The sequence below is a fragment of the Mandrillus leucophaeus genome, unplaced genomic scaffold (genome assembly GCF_000951045.1).
Source record: "Mandrillus leucophaeus isolate KB7577 unplaced genomic scaffold, Mleu.le_1.0 Scaffold13, whole genome shotgun sequence".
Classification (NCBI taxonomy): Eukaryota; Metazoa; Chordata; class Mammalia; order Primates; family Cercopithecidae; genus Mandrillus; species Mandrillus leucophaeus.
Window position 1 is genome coordinate 6950427 of NW_012101254.1, and position 19290 is coordinate 6969716.

General features: G+C 51.1%; 2 protein-coding genes across 2 annotated transcripts in view; one reads left to right on the forward strand and one right to left on the reverse strand.

Moving 5' to 3' along the window:
• POMC (proopiomelanocortin) overlaps nucleotides 1–3884 on the forward strand; it is a 4836-nt gene extending 952 nt beyond the window's left edge. The window contains exons 2-3 of the mRNA XM_011972696.1: nucleotides 136–287; nucleotides 3053–3884. Of these exons, the coding sequence (XP_011828086.1) occupies nucleotides 156–287; nucleotides 3053–3718 (798 nt within the window). The 5' untranslated portion in view covers nucleotides 136–155 and the 3' untranslated portion in view covers nucleotides 3719–3884. The remainder of the gene's footprint in view (nucleotides 1–135; nucleotides 288–3052) is intronic.
• Nucleotides 3885–11079: 7195 nt separating this feature from the next.
• Nucleotides 11080–19290, reverse strand: part of EFR3B (EFR3 homolog B (S. cerevisiae)) — an 85233-nt gene continuing 77022 nt past the window's right edge. The window contains exons 19-22 of the mRNA XM_011972739.1: nucleotides 15928–15976; nucleotides 13619–13725; nucleotides 11881–11930; nucleotides 11080–11402 (exon numbers count right to left, since the gene is read on the reverse strand). Of these exons, the coding sequence (XP_011828129.1) occupies nucleotides 11297–11402; nucleotides 11881–11930; nucleotides 13619–13725; nucleotides 15928–15976 (312 nt within the window). The 3' untranslated portion in view covers nucleotides 11080–11296. The remainder of the gene's footprint in view (nucleotides 11403–11880; nucleotides 11931–13618; nucleotides 13726–15927; nucleotides 15977–19290) is intronic.

The following is a 19290-nucleotide window of genomic DNA, read 5'->3' on the forward strand; positions in this document are numbered from 1 at the left end:
TGCTCCTGTCCTTAAAATGCCTTTAACTCCACAAGAGAGTGTGTTGTTAATGTTGGCTCAAGGTTCCTTCCTGGTGAGTGGCCAACATTGTTTTGCTCCTTGCAGGGGTCCCACCAATCTTGTTTGCTTCTGCAGTGCCTCAGCCTGCCTGGAAGATGCCGAGATCGTGCTGCAGCCGCTCGGGGGCCCTGTTGCTGGCCTTGCTGCTTCAGGCCTCCATGGAAGTGCGTGGCTGGTGCCTGGAGAGCAGCCAGTGTCAGGACCTCACCACGGAAAGCAACCTGCTGGTACGTGGGCCATGACTGCCATCTTGGCTTAGACATCAGATGGGACTGGAGCTGGGAAAGCTCAAAAGAAAGGGGTGTGGGGAAAGGGAAATTCATTCCCAGTGATAGGCGTGATTCAACCCAGGGCAGGAGCGAAACTTTGCAGTGAAGTAAGAAATGGGAGAAGGAATGAGGGAAGGAAGCAGCTTCAGGGAGAGGGGTTGAGTCCACAATTTCTGTTTAGTTATCCTTACTTCCTGCCCCATCTTCTATGGAGACCTTGAAACCCTTAAGCTAGAGATGGTGCTATAAGAACAATAATTGCCCCCTCAATCTATTCTGTACTTTAAATCTTTAGCTTCCCAAACTATTCCTTTTTAAGAAGCTCATATCACTTGCCATTTTCATTCCATATTTCTTACCCTTTTATCTACTACCAGTTGCAAAACCAGCCAGGTAGTTCTTCAAATCATCTCTGGAAGAAGGAAAAACCAGGGGACCTTTTTTTTTTTTTTCCTCCTGTAATTGGTGCCAAATGTCTCATGCTACTTCTGGAGGACTGGCCTTCCCCCATGTCCCTCTGCAGTCTTTCCAGAGCATGTGAAGGCCCTTTGTGTCAGATAGGAGCTCCCTCCAGGTCACCACAGGGTGTATGTATCTGCATGTGTTGGGGGGGTGTGTGTGTGTGTGTGTGTGTGTGTGTGTTGGGGGGCATAAATGAGTAATGATGCCAAATCCAGAGATTAAAAGGCACACTGAGACCAGGCAAGATGGCTTATGGCTGTAATCCCAGCACTTTTGGATGCTAAGGTGGGAGGATTGCTTGAGCCCAGGGATTCAAGACTAGCCTGGGCAACATAGTGAGACCCCCATTTCTACAAAAAATAAAAACGTTAGCCAGGTGTGGTGGCATGTGCCTGTAGTCCCGGCTACTTAGGAGGTTCACTTGAGGCCAAGAGTTTGAGGTCACAGTAAGCTATGATTATGCCATCGTACTTCAGTCTGGGTAACAGAATGGGACTTTGTCTCAAAACAAAACAAAACAAACAAGCAAACAAAAAACCCACACTGTTATTATCAGTGACTGGGATTTTAATCCTGTTACCATCACCTGGCAGGTGCTGAGGGTGGAATGTACATAATTACATTCTGTGTATTTTGTCAATGCAGAAGCTGAGTTAAGGTGAAGATAGAATGAGGTCCTCAAAGACACAGAGCAATTTCCATGTGTAATATAAAATAGAAACGAAGAGTCCAGGGAATTCTGTGAGTTCCAGTTCAGAAAGACCCAAGAGTCTCTTGACTTAAGACACCCACTGCACAGCTCACCAGGGAGGGCGCACTGGACACAGTCAGGACACATGGGTTCTAGTCCCAGTCGTGAGCTGTGGGACCTTGACCAGGTCCTATCACCTCTCTGAGTCTCCTGTTTCATTATCCATCCAGGGGAGGGGAGTGTAAGTTAGTTTTTTCCATTGTTAACATTCCACAGAGCTGTAATTCTAAACACCTGAAGTCGGAAACGTCCAGCTCAACAGAGTGGGTAGAATCCTTTTATTTTCTCCTTTGCTATTCTCAAGTAAGAGAGCAGCCAGTGAGCTTTTCATCTTTTTATCACTGAAAACTCAAGGCTGCAACCTACGCAGCCATTTTCCTAAGCAAATATGTACCACAATTGAGTCCTCCAGGGACAAGGAGCAGAGACACAGGTTCCACAGACGGTGCAATGGAAATAACCCTGGCTTTCCACCCCTCCCTCCAGCCAGAATGAGATTACAGGGAAATGAGCTTGCCCCAGAGCTCACTGGGGGATCTCTCAGAGATCAGCTTAGAAGTCGTGAAAGAACCAAGGTGCAGTTTTGGAGGCTTAGTGCAGAGATGAAGCTGGGGTAGGGCATAAAGTAGGTTTTCCATCACTGAGGTAAGGTTGGGGCATTATTTAAAATATGTTTAAAAATATGGGCCCTAGTAGCCAGACTTCTATCACATGGAGAGATTATCCCCCAAATTTCAGCCCCCACTCCCCTCCTGGACTTGAATTAAACCATATGTATTTATTCTATATATATATATATATTTTATGAGATGGAGTCTTGCTCTGTTGCCCAGGCTGGTGTATGGAGTGCAGTGGTGTGATCTTGCCTCACTGCAGCCTCTACCTCCCGGGTTCAAGTGGTTCTCCTGACTCAGGCTCCTGATAGCTGGGATTACAGGCGCCCGCCACCACACCCAGCTTATTTATTTATTTATGCTAGAGATGGTATTTCACCATAAATTGGCCATGCTGGTCTTGAACTCCTGACTTCAGGTGATCTGCCTGCCCTGGCCTCCCAAAGTGTTGGGATTATAGGCATGAACCACTGTGCCCTGCCCTCAATATTCATTAAGTGCCAATAACTACCACCTGTCTGCCTTTCCTGGAGCCACTCCTTTATGTCAGGCATATAACAATAAGACTTTGGTCCTAGTCACAAAAGCTAGGAATGGCTAGATGGCTAGACAAACCACGGAATGGGATGGGGAGTTTGTTGCAGTTGCCAGGCAGAAGCATGCAGGGGATGGAACAAAAGAGTCGGTGGCAAGATCTTAGATGCCCACGAGTGCCAAGAAAGCAGGTGGGCAGACCTGCTCTGTAGGGAAGCCTCGACGCTTGACACGCCCGACATTGCGCCCTGTGTCCCCGGCACGTGGCGAGGGCAGCCAGGGCCTAGGCGCAGTGACGTGCGCAATGGCCGGGCCGGGGTGTAGAGCACGGGCTGCCCTCATGCCCTCGCGTCTTCCCCCAGGAGTGCATCCGGGCCTGCAAGCCCGACCTCTCGGCCGAGACTCCGGTGTTCCCGGGCAATGGCGACGAGCAGCCTCTGACCGAGAACCCCCGGAAGTACGTCATGGGCCACTTCCGCTGGGACCGATTCGGCCGCCGCAATAGTAGCAGCGGCAGCGGCGCAGCGCAGAAGCGCGAGGACGTCGCGGCTGGCGAAGACCGCGGCTTGCTACCTGAGGGCGGCCCCGAACCCCGTGGCGATGGCGCCGAGCCGGGCCCGCGCGAGGGCAAGCGGTCCTACTCCATGGAGCACTTCCGCTGGGGCAAGCCGGTGGGCAAGAAGCGGCGCCCGGTTAAGGTGTACCCCAATGGCGCCGAGGACGAGTCGGCCGAGGCCTTCCCCCTGGAGTTCAAGAGGGAGCTGACCGGCCAGCGGCCCCGGGCGGGGGATGGCCCCGACGGCCCTGCCGACGACGGCGCGGGGCCCCGGGCCGACCTGGAGCACAGCCTGCTGGTGGCGGCCGAGAAGAAGGATGAAGGCCCCTACAGGATGGAGCACTTCCGCTGGGGCAGCCCGCCCAAGGACAAGCGCTACGGCGGCTTCATGACCTCCGAGAAGAGCCAGACTCCCCTGGTGACACTGTTCAAAAACGCCATCATCAAGAACGCCTACAAGAAGGGCCAGTGAGGGCACAGCAGGGTCCTGGGGCTACCCTCCCCAGGGAGGTCGACCCCAAAGCCCCTGCTCTCCCCTACCCTGCTGCCGCCCAGCCTGGGGGCGGTGGTCGCGGCAGATATGCAGCCTCTTAAAGCTGTCTGTAGTCAGGAAATAAAACCTTTCAAATTTCACATCCGCCTCTGACTTTGAATGTAAACTGTGTGAATGAAATAAAAATACGTAGCCGTCAAATAACAGCAGCATGGATTGGAGGAGCACCGTGGTTTCCATGCGGTAGGCTATTTCCCGGGACGTAGTGAGCATGTAAGGAAAATGTGCTTCCTCCCCCTACCCCCAAATGGATCTTCAAGGGATCAGATAGTTTGGGTGAAGGCTCAGGGTGGCTCCAACACCTCTAGGATGGCCGTATTTTCCACACACTCCACTGAGTGGAAGACTGCTCAGCTAGCACACGTGCAAAGGCAGGATTCCTGCAAGAGTGACCCCGGGTGCTCAGGGGCTCCCCGGCTCCTGTCCACCTCCAAAAGCCAGTTGTACAGGTTGAGGCCTACCCACACCTGGGAGGGCTCTGGACTGTCACGTGAGAAGTCTTCGTAATGTCTCCGGGGAACTGAGTCCTGACTGCTCCTGGCAATTCATAGGACCTTAGGTAAGTCTCTGAACTTCTCCAAAATTTAGTTCTGTAATCTATCCCTCCCTTCCCAGTATGAGGGTTATTGTGAAGATTAAAGGACAAAATGGACATAATCTTTTCATCACAGAAGCTAAGTGTGAGAGCTGAGAGTTGGTATCAGTCCCAATTTGCACTCCCAGGCTACTCACAGATACGCTCAAACATACGGTCTCTCTCACACTCGTGGAGACACGTCTGTTTTAATACAACATACTCTACAGTTGCTTCTTCCAGCCCCTAGGGCTTAAGCCCTGATTGAGGCCCTCTGATCTCTCCTGCTATGCCCAAGCTCCTCCCTCCCCACATATTTCAGCTCCAACCCTTCTCCTCATCCTTAGTACTTCCCCCAGGCCTCTCTGATAACAGCTTCCTAACCAATTGGTCTCCTAGACTCCAGCCCTCTCCCCAGCCCATCATATAATGAATTCTTCGTATTAGTGTATACAAAATCTTGCTTCCCCCTCCCGCCCCACAGTCCCAGGCTCAAGAGTCAAAACAGTGCCCCCACCCCAATTTCTGTCAATTCCAAACTACTAAGCATGGTGGGCAGGACCCTTGTAGATGGGCACTCTCTCTTTACCAAACCCTGCTTCCCAAGTTTCCCTGGATGAAGGCGCTGTCTCACACTTGCTGGTCTCCTCACAGGCCTCGCATCGTCCTATACCCTCTGCCTGGAATCCCCCACCCTCCCCTGCAATTTTGTTGTTGTTTTCGAGACGAAGTCTCGCTCTGTCACCCAGGCTGGAGTGCAGTGGTGCAATCTCAGCTCACTGTAACCTTTGTCTCCCGGGTTCAAGCGATTCTCCTGCCTCAACCTCCCAAATAGCTGGGATTACAGGCATGCGCCACCACGCCCAGCTAATTTTTGTATTTTTAGTAGAGACAGGGTTTCACCATATTGGCCAGACTGGTCTGGAACTCCTGACCTCAGGTGATCTGCCCACCTCGGTCTCCCAAAGTGCTGGGATTACAGGGGTGAGCCACCACCCCTGGCTCCCCTACCATTTTGAATGCAACTCTTTTTTCAGTATGAACTCAGGCTCATGTCCACCTTTGTGGGGCAAGTGATGCCCTTTGCCAGGTGCCCTGTTCATTTTCAGTGTTTCTGCCATCAGCCCCTTCCACACTAGAGGGCGTGCTGTCCGGCTTGGATGGCAAGTTCCTTGCTGCATCCATGCCTATCTTTTCTCAGGAAAATTTCAAGCTTTGCAAGGGCAGAAGCCAGGTGTGTGTTTCTTTTGTATCTCCCCATAGTGCTGTCACAATGCTGGGACCACAGGTTTGCACATTTACATGCATTTACAATTCACATGAGACTTACCACATAGAGATGCACACATACATGTCAAATGCACTAGATAGACCAGTGCAGTATAGAGCAAAGCCAGCTGGGAAGCCTCTGTGTGTGGCGCTGACATATGTACCTCGTGTTATTTTGATGCTCTGGGAGTTCACAATGAAAAAATAATTGGGAATTCTCCCTGTGAAGTTTTGATATGCGGTGAGTCAGAAAGCCAGATTCTTTTTTTGTTTTTGAGACAGGGTCTCGCTCTGTCTCCCAGGCTGCAGCGCAGTGGTACAATCTCGGCTCACTGCAACCTCTGCCTCCCCGGTTCAAGTGATTTTCCTCACCTCAACCTCCCGAGTACCTGGGAGTACAGGCGCCCGCCACCACACCTGGCTAATTTTTGTATTTTTAGTAGAGACGGGGTTTTACCATGTTGGCTAGGCTGGTCTCGAACTCCTGGCCTCAAGTGATCCACCCATTTTGGCCTTCCACTGTGCTGGGATTATAGGCATGAGCCACTGCACCTGGCCAGGAAGCCAGATTCTTAAGACAAGGTGTTCCCCAATATGGCTTACATGGAATGTGCTAGAATGAATAATGGCCTAGGCCTTCCTAACAGGATGCTCCCATGCTGGGCATGCTGGGCCTGAGGTTTCCATCTTGGTAGCCTCCTTTCCCCCGCACCTTCTCCCTCTAAGACAGGTAAAGTCATGGTTAGTGGAGGTGGCTAAATGTCAGTAGTACACTGTTGGTATTTTCAGATCGCATTTGCTTCTCAAAAAAACCATTTGCTTTAAAGAAATCAAACAGCCATGTGGTGACAACATTAACATTTATTTGAAAAGGGCATCATGACGGCTCACTGGGAGATCGCGACTAATAGTCCTAGAGAATGATTTGGCTAAGAGTCCTTCTTCCTACACTTCCCCCCACTCCCCCTTTCCCACTTCCCGAAAATAAAACTAATCAATTCAATGGGTTTAAAATACAGAAAACCGCCACGGGCACTAATTCTGTACTCACATATAAATACACAAGCTATTATATACACATATTGTCAATTACAAACTATACTACACACACATGCACACACACACTCAGCCAGGTTGTGAGGCTCTAAGTGGACACAGACACATTACGAGGTATGGGCTGCAGCATTTGTGGATTCATAACTCTGCCTCCACGTGCCAGAAATCAACAGTCATGGGGGTAGAGCTTGGAAGAGGAAGGTGACTGGCTTGGGTGGCCCCACGGTCCCCTGAAGGAGAGGAGATCTGGCCAGCCAGGCTGGGGCTAAAGGGAGCACAGAAAACTGGCTTTGGCCTCAGGCCCTTCCCGACACCCTCCTGTCCCCGCCCTCCTGTCCCCGCCCTCCTGTCCCTGCCATACCCAGCAAGCCAGGCTCTAGGATGGGCCCATCATGACTATCCTTCTGCAGTCTTCAGACCTAGGCCAGATTTGGGGTAAGGGGCCACTCTAACCAGAAGATTTCTAGGGTTAACGGGATGAAGAGGCAACACGTTGCCCTAAACCTTTCCCCAGGTGTGAGGGAGATGCCCGGTTTCAGCAAGACCTGCCTGCCAAGGTCTGGGGTCACAGGAAGTAGGTCTGGTCTGCCCTGATGATGCCATCTCCCTGTCTACCTTTAAACCTAGTATCTACCTAACAGCCCAGTTTAGCCCTTTCCCACAGGACCCCAACCGGCCAGCTGCCATTTCCTGGTCATGAAGAGGAACTGGGAAAAACAGACTCACATTTCCCGGGCATTCTCTGTCACCAGGTCAGGAGGCCTGGGGACAATGGAATGGAAACTGCAAGGCCTCACATCCCAGGGTCCCCAGAGGAGCCCAGAGGTCTGGCCTGAGCTGTTCAGAAGAACCCCTGGCTAGTCTGATTCTTAGTCCAGCTGAAACGTGTTCTATGGGATCTAGAACACCCAGGGCAAAAGGCGGCACATCTACGACACTTGTGCTTCTTCAAGTACTTTAGTGGGTCCAGACCTCCTCTTTTCCTGCTCATCCATTTATATTTGTACATGAGAAAGGGGGTTGGACTGAGTGGGGTATCTGAGGACTTTTCTAGGTCTTCTGACCTGCTCAGGCTCCTTCTACAGTGAGAAGGCTGTTCAGGAGTTAAGAAACCACTGATTTCTACTTTTCAAAGAGGGAAATGGAAACAGGCACAAGGCGCTGGGGACTCCATGGCAAGGAAAACAGAGGGAGCCTCGGGACCACACTGGTGCTTTCTGCCGATCTGCTTCTTATCCATTCACCTGACTCCACCAAATTAACAGAACTTCCAAATGTCAAATACATTCCTGCCTTCTCAGTGCTGTCAGCAGAGTCCTGACCAACGCTAGCCCTTCCCCACAGAGCCGGAGTCTTTGGGCTTTGGGAGCAGCTGGTCTCAATGGGCTTACTGACTCCTCTTCGCTCAAAATCACAGCAGAGAAGGGTGGCAAAAAGGGGCACAATGCAGTGCCACCAGCCTCCGGGGGCTTGGAAGGCAGGACTCACTGATGCCAGGCCAAGGGCCGGGGTGCCTCCCTCCCCTCCGGATCCTGTCAAACTGCTTTGCCTCTCTCTCAGGGCCTGTGCTGGGGTGAGGAGATTACCTACTATCACACTCACCTTCACCTTTCTGATTCTGGCCTATTTGGCCAGAATCCAGGTTCTACTCCATGTCAGCAGACAACCCAACACTCTCCTGAGTGTAAGTTTAAATGAAACTGAGAAGAGGGCACTCAAAAAATGACCAGTTCTTCAAAAGAAGCACTTTTTTTGCCAAGCAGCAGTGATGGAAAGGAAAAGCTGCCTGAGACAGATGGAGAGGTAACAGCAGAGTCTAAGCAGCAGGAACCTGCGCCTTTTCTGTCTCTCTATTCACAGGATGGGGATGAGGGGCAGAAACATCTGAGTGGACCTGGGGGTCTCTGGTTCTAATGCTGGCTCTGGAAAGATGCTCCAGGGAGGCGACTGCCAAGTCACAGAACCAGCATTCACAGGCAGTGCTCAGGATGAAGCTGCCACTGGGGAACCGTAATGTCAAGTAGGCCCAAGAAACAGTGGGTCTCTCACCCAAGCTGGGCACAGGATAAAACCTGGGAGGAGCCAGTGAGGAAAGAACATGTTTGTGAATCAAGATTTCAATTTTCTTTAAAGTTTCTTTCAAAGGTTGGTTGCTGTCAAGTTTGAGTTAATTTAAAGGTGGTTTTTAAATACAGAAATATTAAAGAGAAGTCTAAGTTCATGCTTGTAAAATTGGGTTGAACATAAGCCAGAGACCACAAAACACAGCCAAAAAGCCTTGGGGGCGCAGGAGCCTCCATGCCTGGGCCCTGCCCTCAGGCCATTCAGAAGCCGCGTGCCAAGCCGGGCGCGGTGGCTCACGCCTGTAATCCCAGCACTTTGAGAGGCTGAGGCGGGTGGATCGCTCGAGGTCAGGAGTTTGAGACCAGCCTGGCCGACACGGTGAAACCCCATTTCTACTAAAAACACAAAATTCGACAGGCATGGTGGCATACGCCTGCAATCCCAGCTACTCAGGAGGCTGAGGCAGGAGAATCGCTTGAACCCAGGAGGCGGAGGTCACAGTAAGCCGAGGTCGCGCCATTGCACTCCAGCCTGGGTGACAGAGCGAGACTCCGTCTCAAAAAAACAAAAACAAAAACAAAATCAAAAACAAAAAACAAGAAAAAGATGCTGCGTGCCCACAGCGGAGATGGTGACCACAGGGAAGAGCTTCATCTGAAGTGCCGAAACTATGGGAATGAAGGTCAAATAGCCCCTTCCCCAAGACATTTATTGCACATATTAATGGGAAATGCTCATGTTCAGTCTCTCCCCGATTCTGGAAAATACATCCACCTAACAATCAGGCTCTCCCTGCGCATCTGTGTGCACCACGCATGGGGCGATGAGCTGAGGCCATCCTGAGAAGCCTGCCCTCCCCTTAGGAGAAACAGCCTGCTTCTGACTCCATGCCACACTGCCTGAAATTGTACCCTAAAAAGGGATTCCCAGCTACTCAGGAGGCTGAGGCGGGAGAATCACTTAAACTCAGGAGTTCGAGGCCAGCCTGGGCAACATAGTGAGACCCCCATCTCTAGAAAAAAAAATAAAAATAGATTCCTTTGGATCAAGAAATCTACTCACCCTGCCTCCTTTAGAAAGCAGACTCCAGGGAGAGAACATCTGACACTCACATCTTACTGTAGGTTATGTCGGCTCAGAGGAGTTACAGGAAATGTGACTAACGGAGAAGGAAAGGACGATTTTGGACCACACGGCACTGCCATGGGCGGAGCCCCAGGTGAGGTTCTGTCAGTGGCACCCCGGGAGACACAAAGGCTCCTGGAGAAGGGGCCAGAAAGGGGAACTGGCAAAGAAGGTAGCAAACTGCCTCCTGGGCCGCTCCGCCCGGCTCCGTGTTAGCTCCTCTCTGCACACCCTCATTACACAGACACAGACGGCACACCAGGAAAACAGGAACCCAGAACCCAAAGGGGTCTCCATGGCCTCTCCCAAGCCACACGCGTTGCCAGGTGGTGCCAAAGTCCCAGACTTTGTCCAGAGAGTGAAGAAATCATCCTAATATTAGGTGTTAGATCCTTCTTTCTTCAAACGGAACATCTAAAGAGTTGGCTTCTGATATCCTTGAGCCCCAAAACGCCACTCATCCCACCCTCCCCACTCTCCTACAACCCAGGTCAGGCTGGGAGCCTTTTCCACAGGAGGTGATATGGGCAAATCTTGAGGACCCTGCAGTTCCCCTCCGAGATTATCTTGTTCGGCCTTTCCTCAACCCAGAGGCGCCAGGAACACCTTGGGACCCTCAGAAGAAAGACATCACAGAGAGAGAAGCCAACTCTGGAAAACGTCCAGCAGACAACCAACACAAGCTCCTCAAGAACAAAGGAGGTAAGAAGCTGCTACAGGGACCACACTTGCCCGCTGGGACTGCTGATGCCACAGGCCCGCCTCCTGCCAGCCTTGCATCCTGCTTCCTACCCTTTGCTGCTCCCCCCCAACCCCTCATGGTGTCTCCACCCCAGCTCCATTACTAGGGCTCAGCATTCATTAATGGTAGAAACACAGACAAATGGGAGATGAGCAAGAGAGTGAGAGACACAGCAGGGACACGGGCGGGGAGCAGAGGCAGTGCTGGGGAGGAGAGAGCCATCCCCCTCTCAGCTTCCTTCCGCAGGGGAGTAGAGTCCTTAGCTTCCTCTCACCAACCCAGTCTCCATCCAGCTCACTCCTCTGGGGAGGACATGCACCCCCTGTGGAAGCCCTTCACTCAAAACACCAAGCAGGAGCTTCTAAGCCCCTTCCCCCCGGCTTCTCTCGAGAGACACCCCACGATTCTCTGCCCCTGCTGACATAAGAGAAGACGAAGAGGGCGCAGGTGAGACGCTGATTGGTGAGATCTCCCTCAGGGAAGACGAGGAGGAGGTAGGAGGGCCAAGAAGGACCAGAGAGTCTCCACCTTGGCTTAGCCTGGGAGGCGCTGCCATCCAAGGTGACATTTTCTCAGAGATCCCAGCCAGATCTCCATGTGGTCGGGTGGGCGTGAAGTGAGCCCCTCCTCAGACCCCATCCCCTAGAGGGGCTCCGGCTCTTAGAATTCAGTATACACACAGATCGGGAAACTTCATTTCGTAGACGGGGATGGAGTGGTTCTGCGGCTGACCGTAGGCTGCAGTGATGGTTCCCGATGGGCTTGGTGGGGGCCTAGGCAGCAGGAACACATGGGGAGAAAGGCATGAAAAGAGAATTTCAGGATCCCACCTTTGTGCAACCAAACAGAGTAGGTGACTTGGGTTTCTTTTTGCACAGGGACCAGTGACCCCTTAATTCCACAGGTTCCCAGGATTCCAGATTTTACTAGAATCTACAGCTTGGAGTCAAGCTTCACTGCAGGCTCCGCAGTGACACTGCTGCTTTAGAAAGTGCCAGCCTGGGACACTAGGACTCTTGGGTCTTTCCAGGTTTCATTGAGGTGGCCTCTTTCCCTCTCTGGTCTCTATTTCCTTGTATAGGGAGGGTTAGAGTTGGTGGCCGCCTCCAGCCCAGGGGATAGAGATTGCGGTGGGGTAGGAGGAGTGGGGGAGGGGAGGAGGGAAGACAGGGGTGAGAGAAGGACTCAGGATGAGGAACCCCAATACTGGGTCACAGAGGTCAGGGTCCCCAGCCCAGGGTTGCCACTTACCGGATGGTGATTTCAAAGATCTGATTGAGTTTGCTCTGGAGCAGCGATGCCTAGACACAAACAGGGGGAAGTGAGCTGGCAGGGGTGGGGGGCTCAGAATCTTTGCCAGCTGGCTCAGGGTGTCCAGAGTATACGCTGGAGGTACAGGGCAGCCACAGCCTTAGGAAGGCAGGCAGAGGTGAACACGCTCCAACACTTATCCACTGGACCCTGACTGCAGATTCGGATCAGGGACAGCCACCTACTGAAGGCTGGCTGGGGATAGGACAGAGGCTCCGAATCACCAGGGAGGATGTCAGCAGGCAGCTCTGGAAGGTCCTTCTCCTTAAGATGGGGCAGTAAGGGCTGCTGGGCATGGAGTCAGGAGACTGCCCTAGTGCCAGCTCTTTTCTTTCTTTTTTTTAATTTAATTTAATTTTTTTTTTTTAATTGAGAAGGAGTCTTGCTCTGTCACCCAGGCTGGAGTGCAGTGGCATGACCTCAGCTCACTGCAACCTCTGCCTCCTGGGTTCAAGCAAGTCTCCCAACTCCTCCTGAGTGACTGGGATTACAGGCGCCTGCCACCACGCCCGGCTAATTTTTGTATTTTTAGTAGAAATGGGGTTTTGCTATTTTGGCCAGGCCGGTCTTGAACTCCTGATCTCAGGTGATCCGTCTGCTTCAGCCTCCCAAAGTGCTGGGAGTACAGGCATGGGCCACTGTGCCCAGCCTGTGCCAGCTCTTTTCTAACTTGCAAGGGGCAGCGCTGCAAAACTGGTGGCTTAGAGATGATCTCTGATTACTTCTGGCTGTAATGAGGTCAATGAGTGCAGAGTGGGACTGCACGTGTTCCGTGACTGGGCCCTAATTCCTAGCTCATGAAATGGGCATCCCTCTCAAACTGGGACGAGAGGTTAGGACAACCCAGGCCCGTGAAAATCTATATGTTATATATATACTTATATATGAATATTATATATAAAATATATAAAACAGAAAATTATACGTATTATATTTTGTTGGGAGAATAGGTTATTTGTAGATTTTCAATGTTTACAGTTATGTTTCATTGTTACTAAGCTTGACATTCGGGGCTAATAAATCCCGGCGTAGAATCAATTTCAGGACTGTCTGAGCTCCTCCCTCCAGTCTAGACATGGCTCCTCGTTTCTACGTGTCCAGCTGCCTCTCTCTCTGGTCTCTTTGCCAAGGCCTGGCTGTTCCATCCCCCTGCTAAGGTACCCTGGTTGGAAGAGGGTCCTGCTGCCAACATTGACCATCTTCCTTTGCCACACACCCCTCCCCCATCACTCCATAACATGGGGATCATAATGGCACCAACTTCATGGAGTTATCATGAGAATGAAAGTGGCTCATGAATAGAAGAAGCTGTTGTCCGCAGTGAGTGCTGTTCGTGTGCCTGCTGTCAGGACCACAGTGAGCATGATCTGACTGCCAGACAGGTGCCTCAGCTCAGGACTTCTTCTTTAAGTGAAAAGTGTGAGATCTCAGAGAGACCCAAGACAAACACCCAAGTCTTTTGGTTCATAGGGGAGCAATGCAATATTGGGGCGTTGGGGAAAGCCTGGCGGGGCAACAGCAGAGCTCCCTGCATTGGAATACAAGCCCTAATGTCTGGCAGGGGGTGGAGGTGGGGTGGTCAAAGAGCCAAGATCTCCTGGGAACTTAATCCTGTCCTGGACCCAAATTCAGTTTTGACTCGGCTCCCTAGGACTCACCCATGTCACGCTTCACTTACCCGGGCCCCGCAGTGTGCGGCAATCTCCTCGAAGGGTGCCTTCTGGAACTTCTCCACCACCTGCCGCCGCCGCTCACGCTCCTGTTCCTCCACTGCTACGCTATCCACTGCGACGCAGAGAGCTGGGTTAGTGCCAGGCCCTGCTCACTGAGGGGAAGGGGAGGGACTCCTCCGGGGAGCACTGTTCATGAGCATTGCTTGGGCTCTCCCCTCGTCCGAAGAGTAGGGGACAGTGGCATGGAGGTGTGGTGCCCTCACTCAGCCCTGGAAGGCAGGACCACTTCCTGATTCTGTCTGAGGGCTCAGCCTTCTTCCTCATGTAAGAATTTGAGAACTATATGGGAGGACCTTTCAGTGGGGCTCTTATAGCCCCAAATAGCTGCTCTCCCATCAGGACTCTTGAATTGAAGGTCCTGAACAGTTGGTCCTTTGAGTACTCTGTGGGTATTTTGTAAAGGGACATCGAGGCAGGGTGTGGTGGCTCACACTTGTAATCCCAGCATTTTGGGAGGCCGAGGTGGGAGGATACCTTGAGGTCAGGAGTTTGAGACCAGCCTGGCCATCATGGTGAAACCCCCTCTCTAATAAAAATATAAAAATTAGCCAGGCGTGGTGGCACATGCCTGTAGTCTCAGCTACTTGGGAGGATGAGGCAGGAGGATTGCTTGAACCAGGGAGGTGGAAGTTGCAGTGAGCCAAGATTGCGCCATTGTACTCTAGCCTGGTGACAGAATGAGACTCCATCTCAAAAATAAATAAACAAAAAAAGAAAAGGGACATTGACAATGGTAAAGCCGCACAGACCACGAAAGTCAACACGGAACACCTGTGGCAGGGCAGCCCGAGGCCATTTAGTTTAAGGCTTCTACACATGCTGCTTGGTATCCAAGATGAGTTAGCACCAAGAAGAAAAACGGGTGTGTGTCACACATGTCCATCATACTGTTGGGTTTTTTAAAATAGAGATGAGGTCTCACTATGTTGCCCAGGCTGGTCTCGAACTTCTGGGCTCAAAGGATCCTCCTACCTTGGCCTCCCAAAGTGCTGGGATTACAGGTGTGAGCCACTATGCCTGGCCCAGACTCAGTTTAAGAAGGCAAGAAATGGCCAGGTGCAGTGGGTTATGCCTGTAATCCCAGCACTTTGGGAGGCTAAGGAGGGCTGACTACCTAAGGTCAGGAGTTCGAGACCAGCCTGGCCAACATGGTGAAACCCTGTTTCTACTAAAAATACAAAAATTAGCCAGGTGTGGTGGCAGGTGCCTGTAATCCCAGTTACTTGGGAGGCTGAGGCAGGAGAATTGCTTGAACCCGGGAGGCGGAGGTTGTAGTGAGCCAAGATGGTGTCACTGCACTCCAACCTGGGTGACAGGGCAAGACTGTCTCAGCAAAAAAGAAAAAGGGCAAGAAATGTGTACATTCAGAGAGACTACCATTAATGATGACAAAAAGTTAAAAGTTTGGCATTTACAGGCATAATTTGTCAACAGTTAGAAAAAATCTGTTGTCCAATGATCCAGATAGAGGGGTAACAATGCATTTTAAAATCATCTGCCCTTATTAAATAGACATTCATATAATTCATTCTTAATATCTTCCATTGGCCAGCTTGTTCTTTTGTATCACAATTCACCAAAAAAAAAAAAAAAAAAAAAAAAAAAAAAAAAAAAAAAAAAAAAAAAAAATTTACTCTGAATTGCTTTCTACCTACAGCCGTCAACTGATGACTTTTTTTTTTTTTTTTTTTTTTTTTGAGATGGAGTCTTGCTCTGTCGCCCAGGCTGGAGTGCAGCGGTGCAATCTCAGCTCACTGCAACCTCCGCCTCCTAGGTTCAAGCAATTCTCCTGCCTCAGCCTCCCGAGTAGCTGTGATTACAGGTGCATGCCACCATGCCTGGCTAATTTTTGCATTTTTTCAGTAGAGACAGGGTTTTACCATGTTAGCCAGGCTGGTCTCCAACTCCTGACTTTGAGATCTGCCCACCTCGGCCTCCCAAAGTGCTGGGATTATAGGCGTGAGCCACTGCGCCCGGCCAACTGATTACTTTTAAAGTCAGCTGTCCTTAGTGGCAAAAGCATTGCCCACTGTGGGCCACACAGGGCCCCACTACTGACCCCCGTCAGGAGAGGAGGGACATTCAGTGGCAGCTTTGGTGGCTGTGATGAGTTGGTCAAAAGCCACCAGCCTCTCCCTTCATGCAGGTGCTGGATCCCACTGCAGAGGGTGGTAGGTCCTGCTGCATCTGTAGCAACAGGCCCAAGGACCCCACCCCATTTTGCCTTCTAACCAGAGTCCCTTGGCTGACTTACCAATGGCTTTCTTCAGTGTCTCATAGGTGATCTCCTCGGCAGGCACTCGCTGAAGGAGAAGGGACAGAGGTGCTCAGAAAGTCAGGGGGCAGAGAAAGGAGGCAGCCCTGGCACCCCCAGCTCTCTGGCAGCCCCTTGCTTCTTAGAAGAAAGTCCCAATGGGCAGGAAGTCCCTCAGGATACCCCCAGCCCCATCAGGGTCTTGGAAGTTCCCTAAGCTGGCACAGAGGACAGCGAGATGCAGCGGGGAAGCTCATTCCTCATCAGATTCAGACTCAGAACAGAGTCCTGAGTCTCATATAAAAGAACGCACTGTCCCCTGCCTCCTCCCCAAGCCTGTCCATCAAGCACCATGAGAGGAAAATACTGCTATCTTATCTTATCTTATCTTATTTTATTTTATTTTATTTTAGACAGAGTCTTACTCTGTTGCCCAGGCTGGAGCGTAGTGGCGCAATCACGGCTCACTGCAACCTCTGCCTCCTGGGTTCAAGTGATTCTCCTGCCTCAGCCTCCCAAGTAGCTGGGATTACAGGCGTGCACCACCATGCCTGGCTAATTTTTATATTTTTAGTAGAGACAGGTTTTACCATGTTGGTCAGGCTGGTCCTGAACTCCTCAACTCATGATCTGCCCGCCTCGGCCTCCCAAAGTGCTGGGAATATAGGTGTGAGTCACCATGCCCAGCCAATACTGTAATTTTAAAATATCTTCAGAGAACACAACAGAAAACATTGGAAGCAAGAGGAGAGAGGTGGTGAACATAACTTCAGATGTAAATTTCAAGAACTGAATATCAGTTCGAAGTCTTAAAGTATTAAATTACCCACCAACGTGACTTGAGCATTCAATAAAGATAAGAAATGGAAGGTTAGAAGGGACAGGCCGGATGCAGTGGCTCAAGCTTGTAATCCCAGCACTTTGGGAGGCCGAGGCGGGCAGATCACTTGAGGTCAGGAGTTCGATACCAGTCTGGTCAACACAGTGAACCTCGTCTCTACTAAAAATGCAAAAATTAGCCAGGCATCGTAGTGCATGCCCGTAATCCCAGCTACCTGGGGAGTCTGAGGCAAGAGAATCGCTTGAAACTGGGAGGTGGAGATAGCGGTGAGCCGAGATCATAGCACTGCACTCCAGCCTGGGCAACGGAAGGAGACTCTGTCTTAAAAAAAAAAAAAAGAGGTGACCGGGCCCCCACAGACTGCTGAGGTTCCAAGGAGTTGCCCCACTCAGTCGTCTGCAAAGCCTGTAAAAGGAGATGGAAAATAATAACACTCAAAGAAGGGAGCTCCACAGATGCTGAAAATAGTGAAGGAATTTGGGCTAAATTCCAGAAATTACTCAGTAGGCAATGAACTATTAGACCTATGATTTACCCATGCTTTATCTTTTTTTTTTTTTTTGAGATGGAGTTTTGCTCTCATCACCCAGGCTGGAGTGCAATGGCACGATCTTGGCTCACTACAACCTCCACCTCCCAGTTGGTTTCAAGTGATTTTCCTGCCTCAGCCTCCCCAGTAGCTGGGTTACAGGTGGCCGCCACCAGGCCCGGCCAAGTTTTTGTATTTTTAGTAAAGACGGGGTTTCACCATGTTGATGAGGCTGGTCTCGAACTCCTGACCTCAGGTGATCCTCCTGCCTCAGCCTCCCAAAGTTCTGAGATTACAGGCGTGAGCCACCGTGCCCAGCCTGATGCTCTATCATTTAAACTTAATCTTAAGCAAAAGCAGCAGACACAGAATGATTTCAATGATATAAAGTTCCAGAAGTAACGCAACTCAGGCTAGGAGCTCCCTTAGGGGAGGGGACACGGGGCAGGGCCCCTGGGCAATGACAGTGTTCCACTCTCTCATCCGGGAGTGATTGCATGGGCATATACACTTTACGAAAATTCACTGAGTTGTGCACTTTTTGATTTGTTTGGCATTTTTGTTTGAGTAGGAGAGGACAGAAGAATAGGTATGATATAAAGTCATTTAACAAACATTAAGTGAGTACCAACTACATACAGGACTGTAGGTGAGTCCATAGAAACTGCACAATTTGTTAGCATAGGAATTACATGCAAGAGAGAGCTGTGCTCGGCTTTAACTTGCTCTGAGGACTTATCCTCTGTACGTCCATCCATTCATCCACTGTCAGCACTGAGCAACATTGGATATTCACCTGCAGGGTGCTAGGGAACTGTGTGGTGGCAACAGTCAAAGAAAAGGCCGCTTTCTGGGCAAGAGAGAAGGGATGCTCCCTGGGCAAGAGCAAGGGGAGAGAAGTTTATGGAGGAAACCGAACAGGGGCCGGGCACCGGAGAACAGACAGTTCACAGGTCCTCAGCTGCACCAGTGTGGAGGGGAAGGGTGGTTCAGATGTGGCATTCTACACTAGCAAAGGCCTGCAGATGGCTGAGCACAGCACGGGAGAGACCGAGAGCAGCCCTGCCAGAGTGGGACAGTGGATACAGGCCAGAGCAGGTGGGGGAAAATGAAATGGCAGAGCCCAGACTATGCAGGGCTGGGAATGCCAGGCACCAGGATTCAGATTTGACCAAATCAGCATTTATTCAACCCTGCAGCATTTATTCACCCCTGCAGCAAGCCTGGGCAGTACAGTCCTAGGAAACACCATGGGACTCTGGACTAGCACTGATGGCTGAGAGTGGAGAGAGCTGTGGCATGGCAGAAGGGCACAGGATGAAGGCCCCTGCACACCTGCTTTGCCACCAAGCCACCTCTGGGCTAAGCTGACTCTCGAAGGGAGGAAGGAACTGATACTGGTGGCCCAGGAGGCCACGAGTGGAGGTGGCTCTGTAGCTGCGTAAGCATTTTGCCTCCCGCTTCTGCGTCAGTTCACTCCTCAATTGCCGAGAGTCTCTTACCTCTTGGGAAGGGAGAATCGCCACTATGGGGAGAGAGCAGCCAGCTCATCCCGATGCCTAATGCATTGCAGGTTCCCAGTCCTTGGAGCTGGAAGGGCCATGGAGGATGCCTCATTCAACCTCATTTTACTTGTCTAATTAGCCCAAGTCACAGCTTCCTTCTGTGGGAAGGTTCTAGATAAGCTTTGAGGGCCCTGATGTGGAGATCTGCCCTAATAAATGAAGTGGTCAAGGGCACCGTTAGGGGGAGGCTTGATCCTGACCCCTTGAGACTTCTCCTACCTCTGATTGCATCTGGGGAAAGGCTTGATGTCAAAGCTGTCCTCCATGTCTATATTAGCCCTACTGGGCATAGAAGCTCGGGAATGACAGCCTGTCCATGCCCAAGGACCATGTAAGTCTTTCTGTCCCGGTCCCATCCAGATGTGTGTCCTCTATACTCCTTGTGAACTGGGACAGTCAGCATTAAAAAAAAAAAAAAAAAAAAAAAA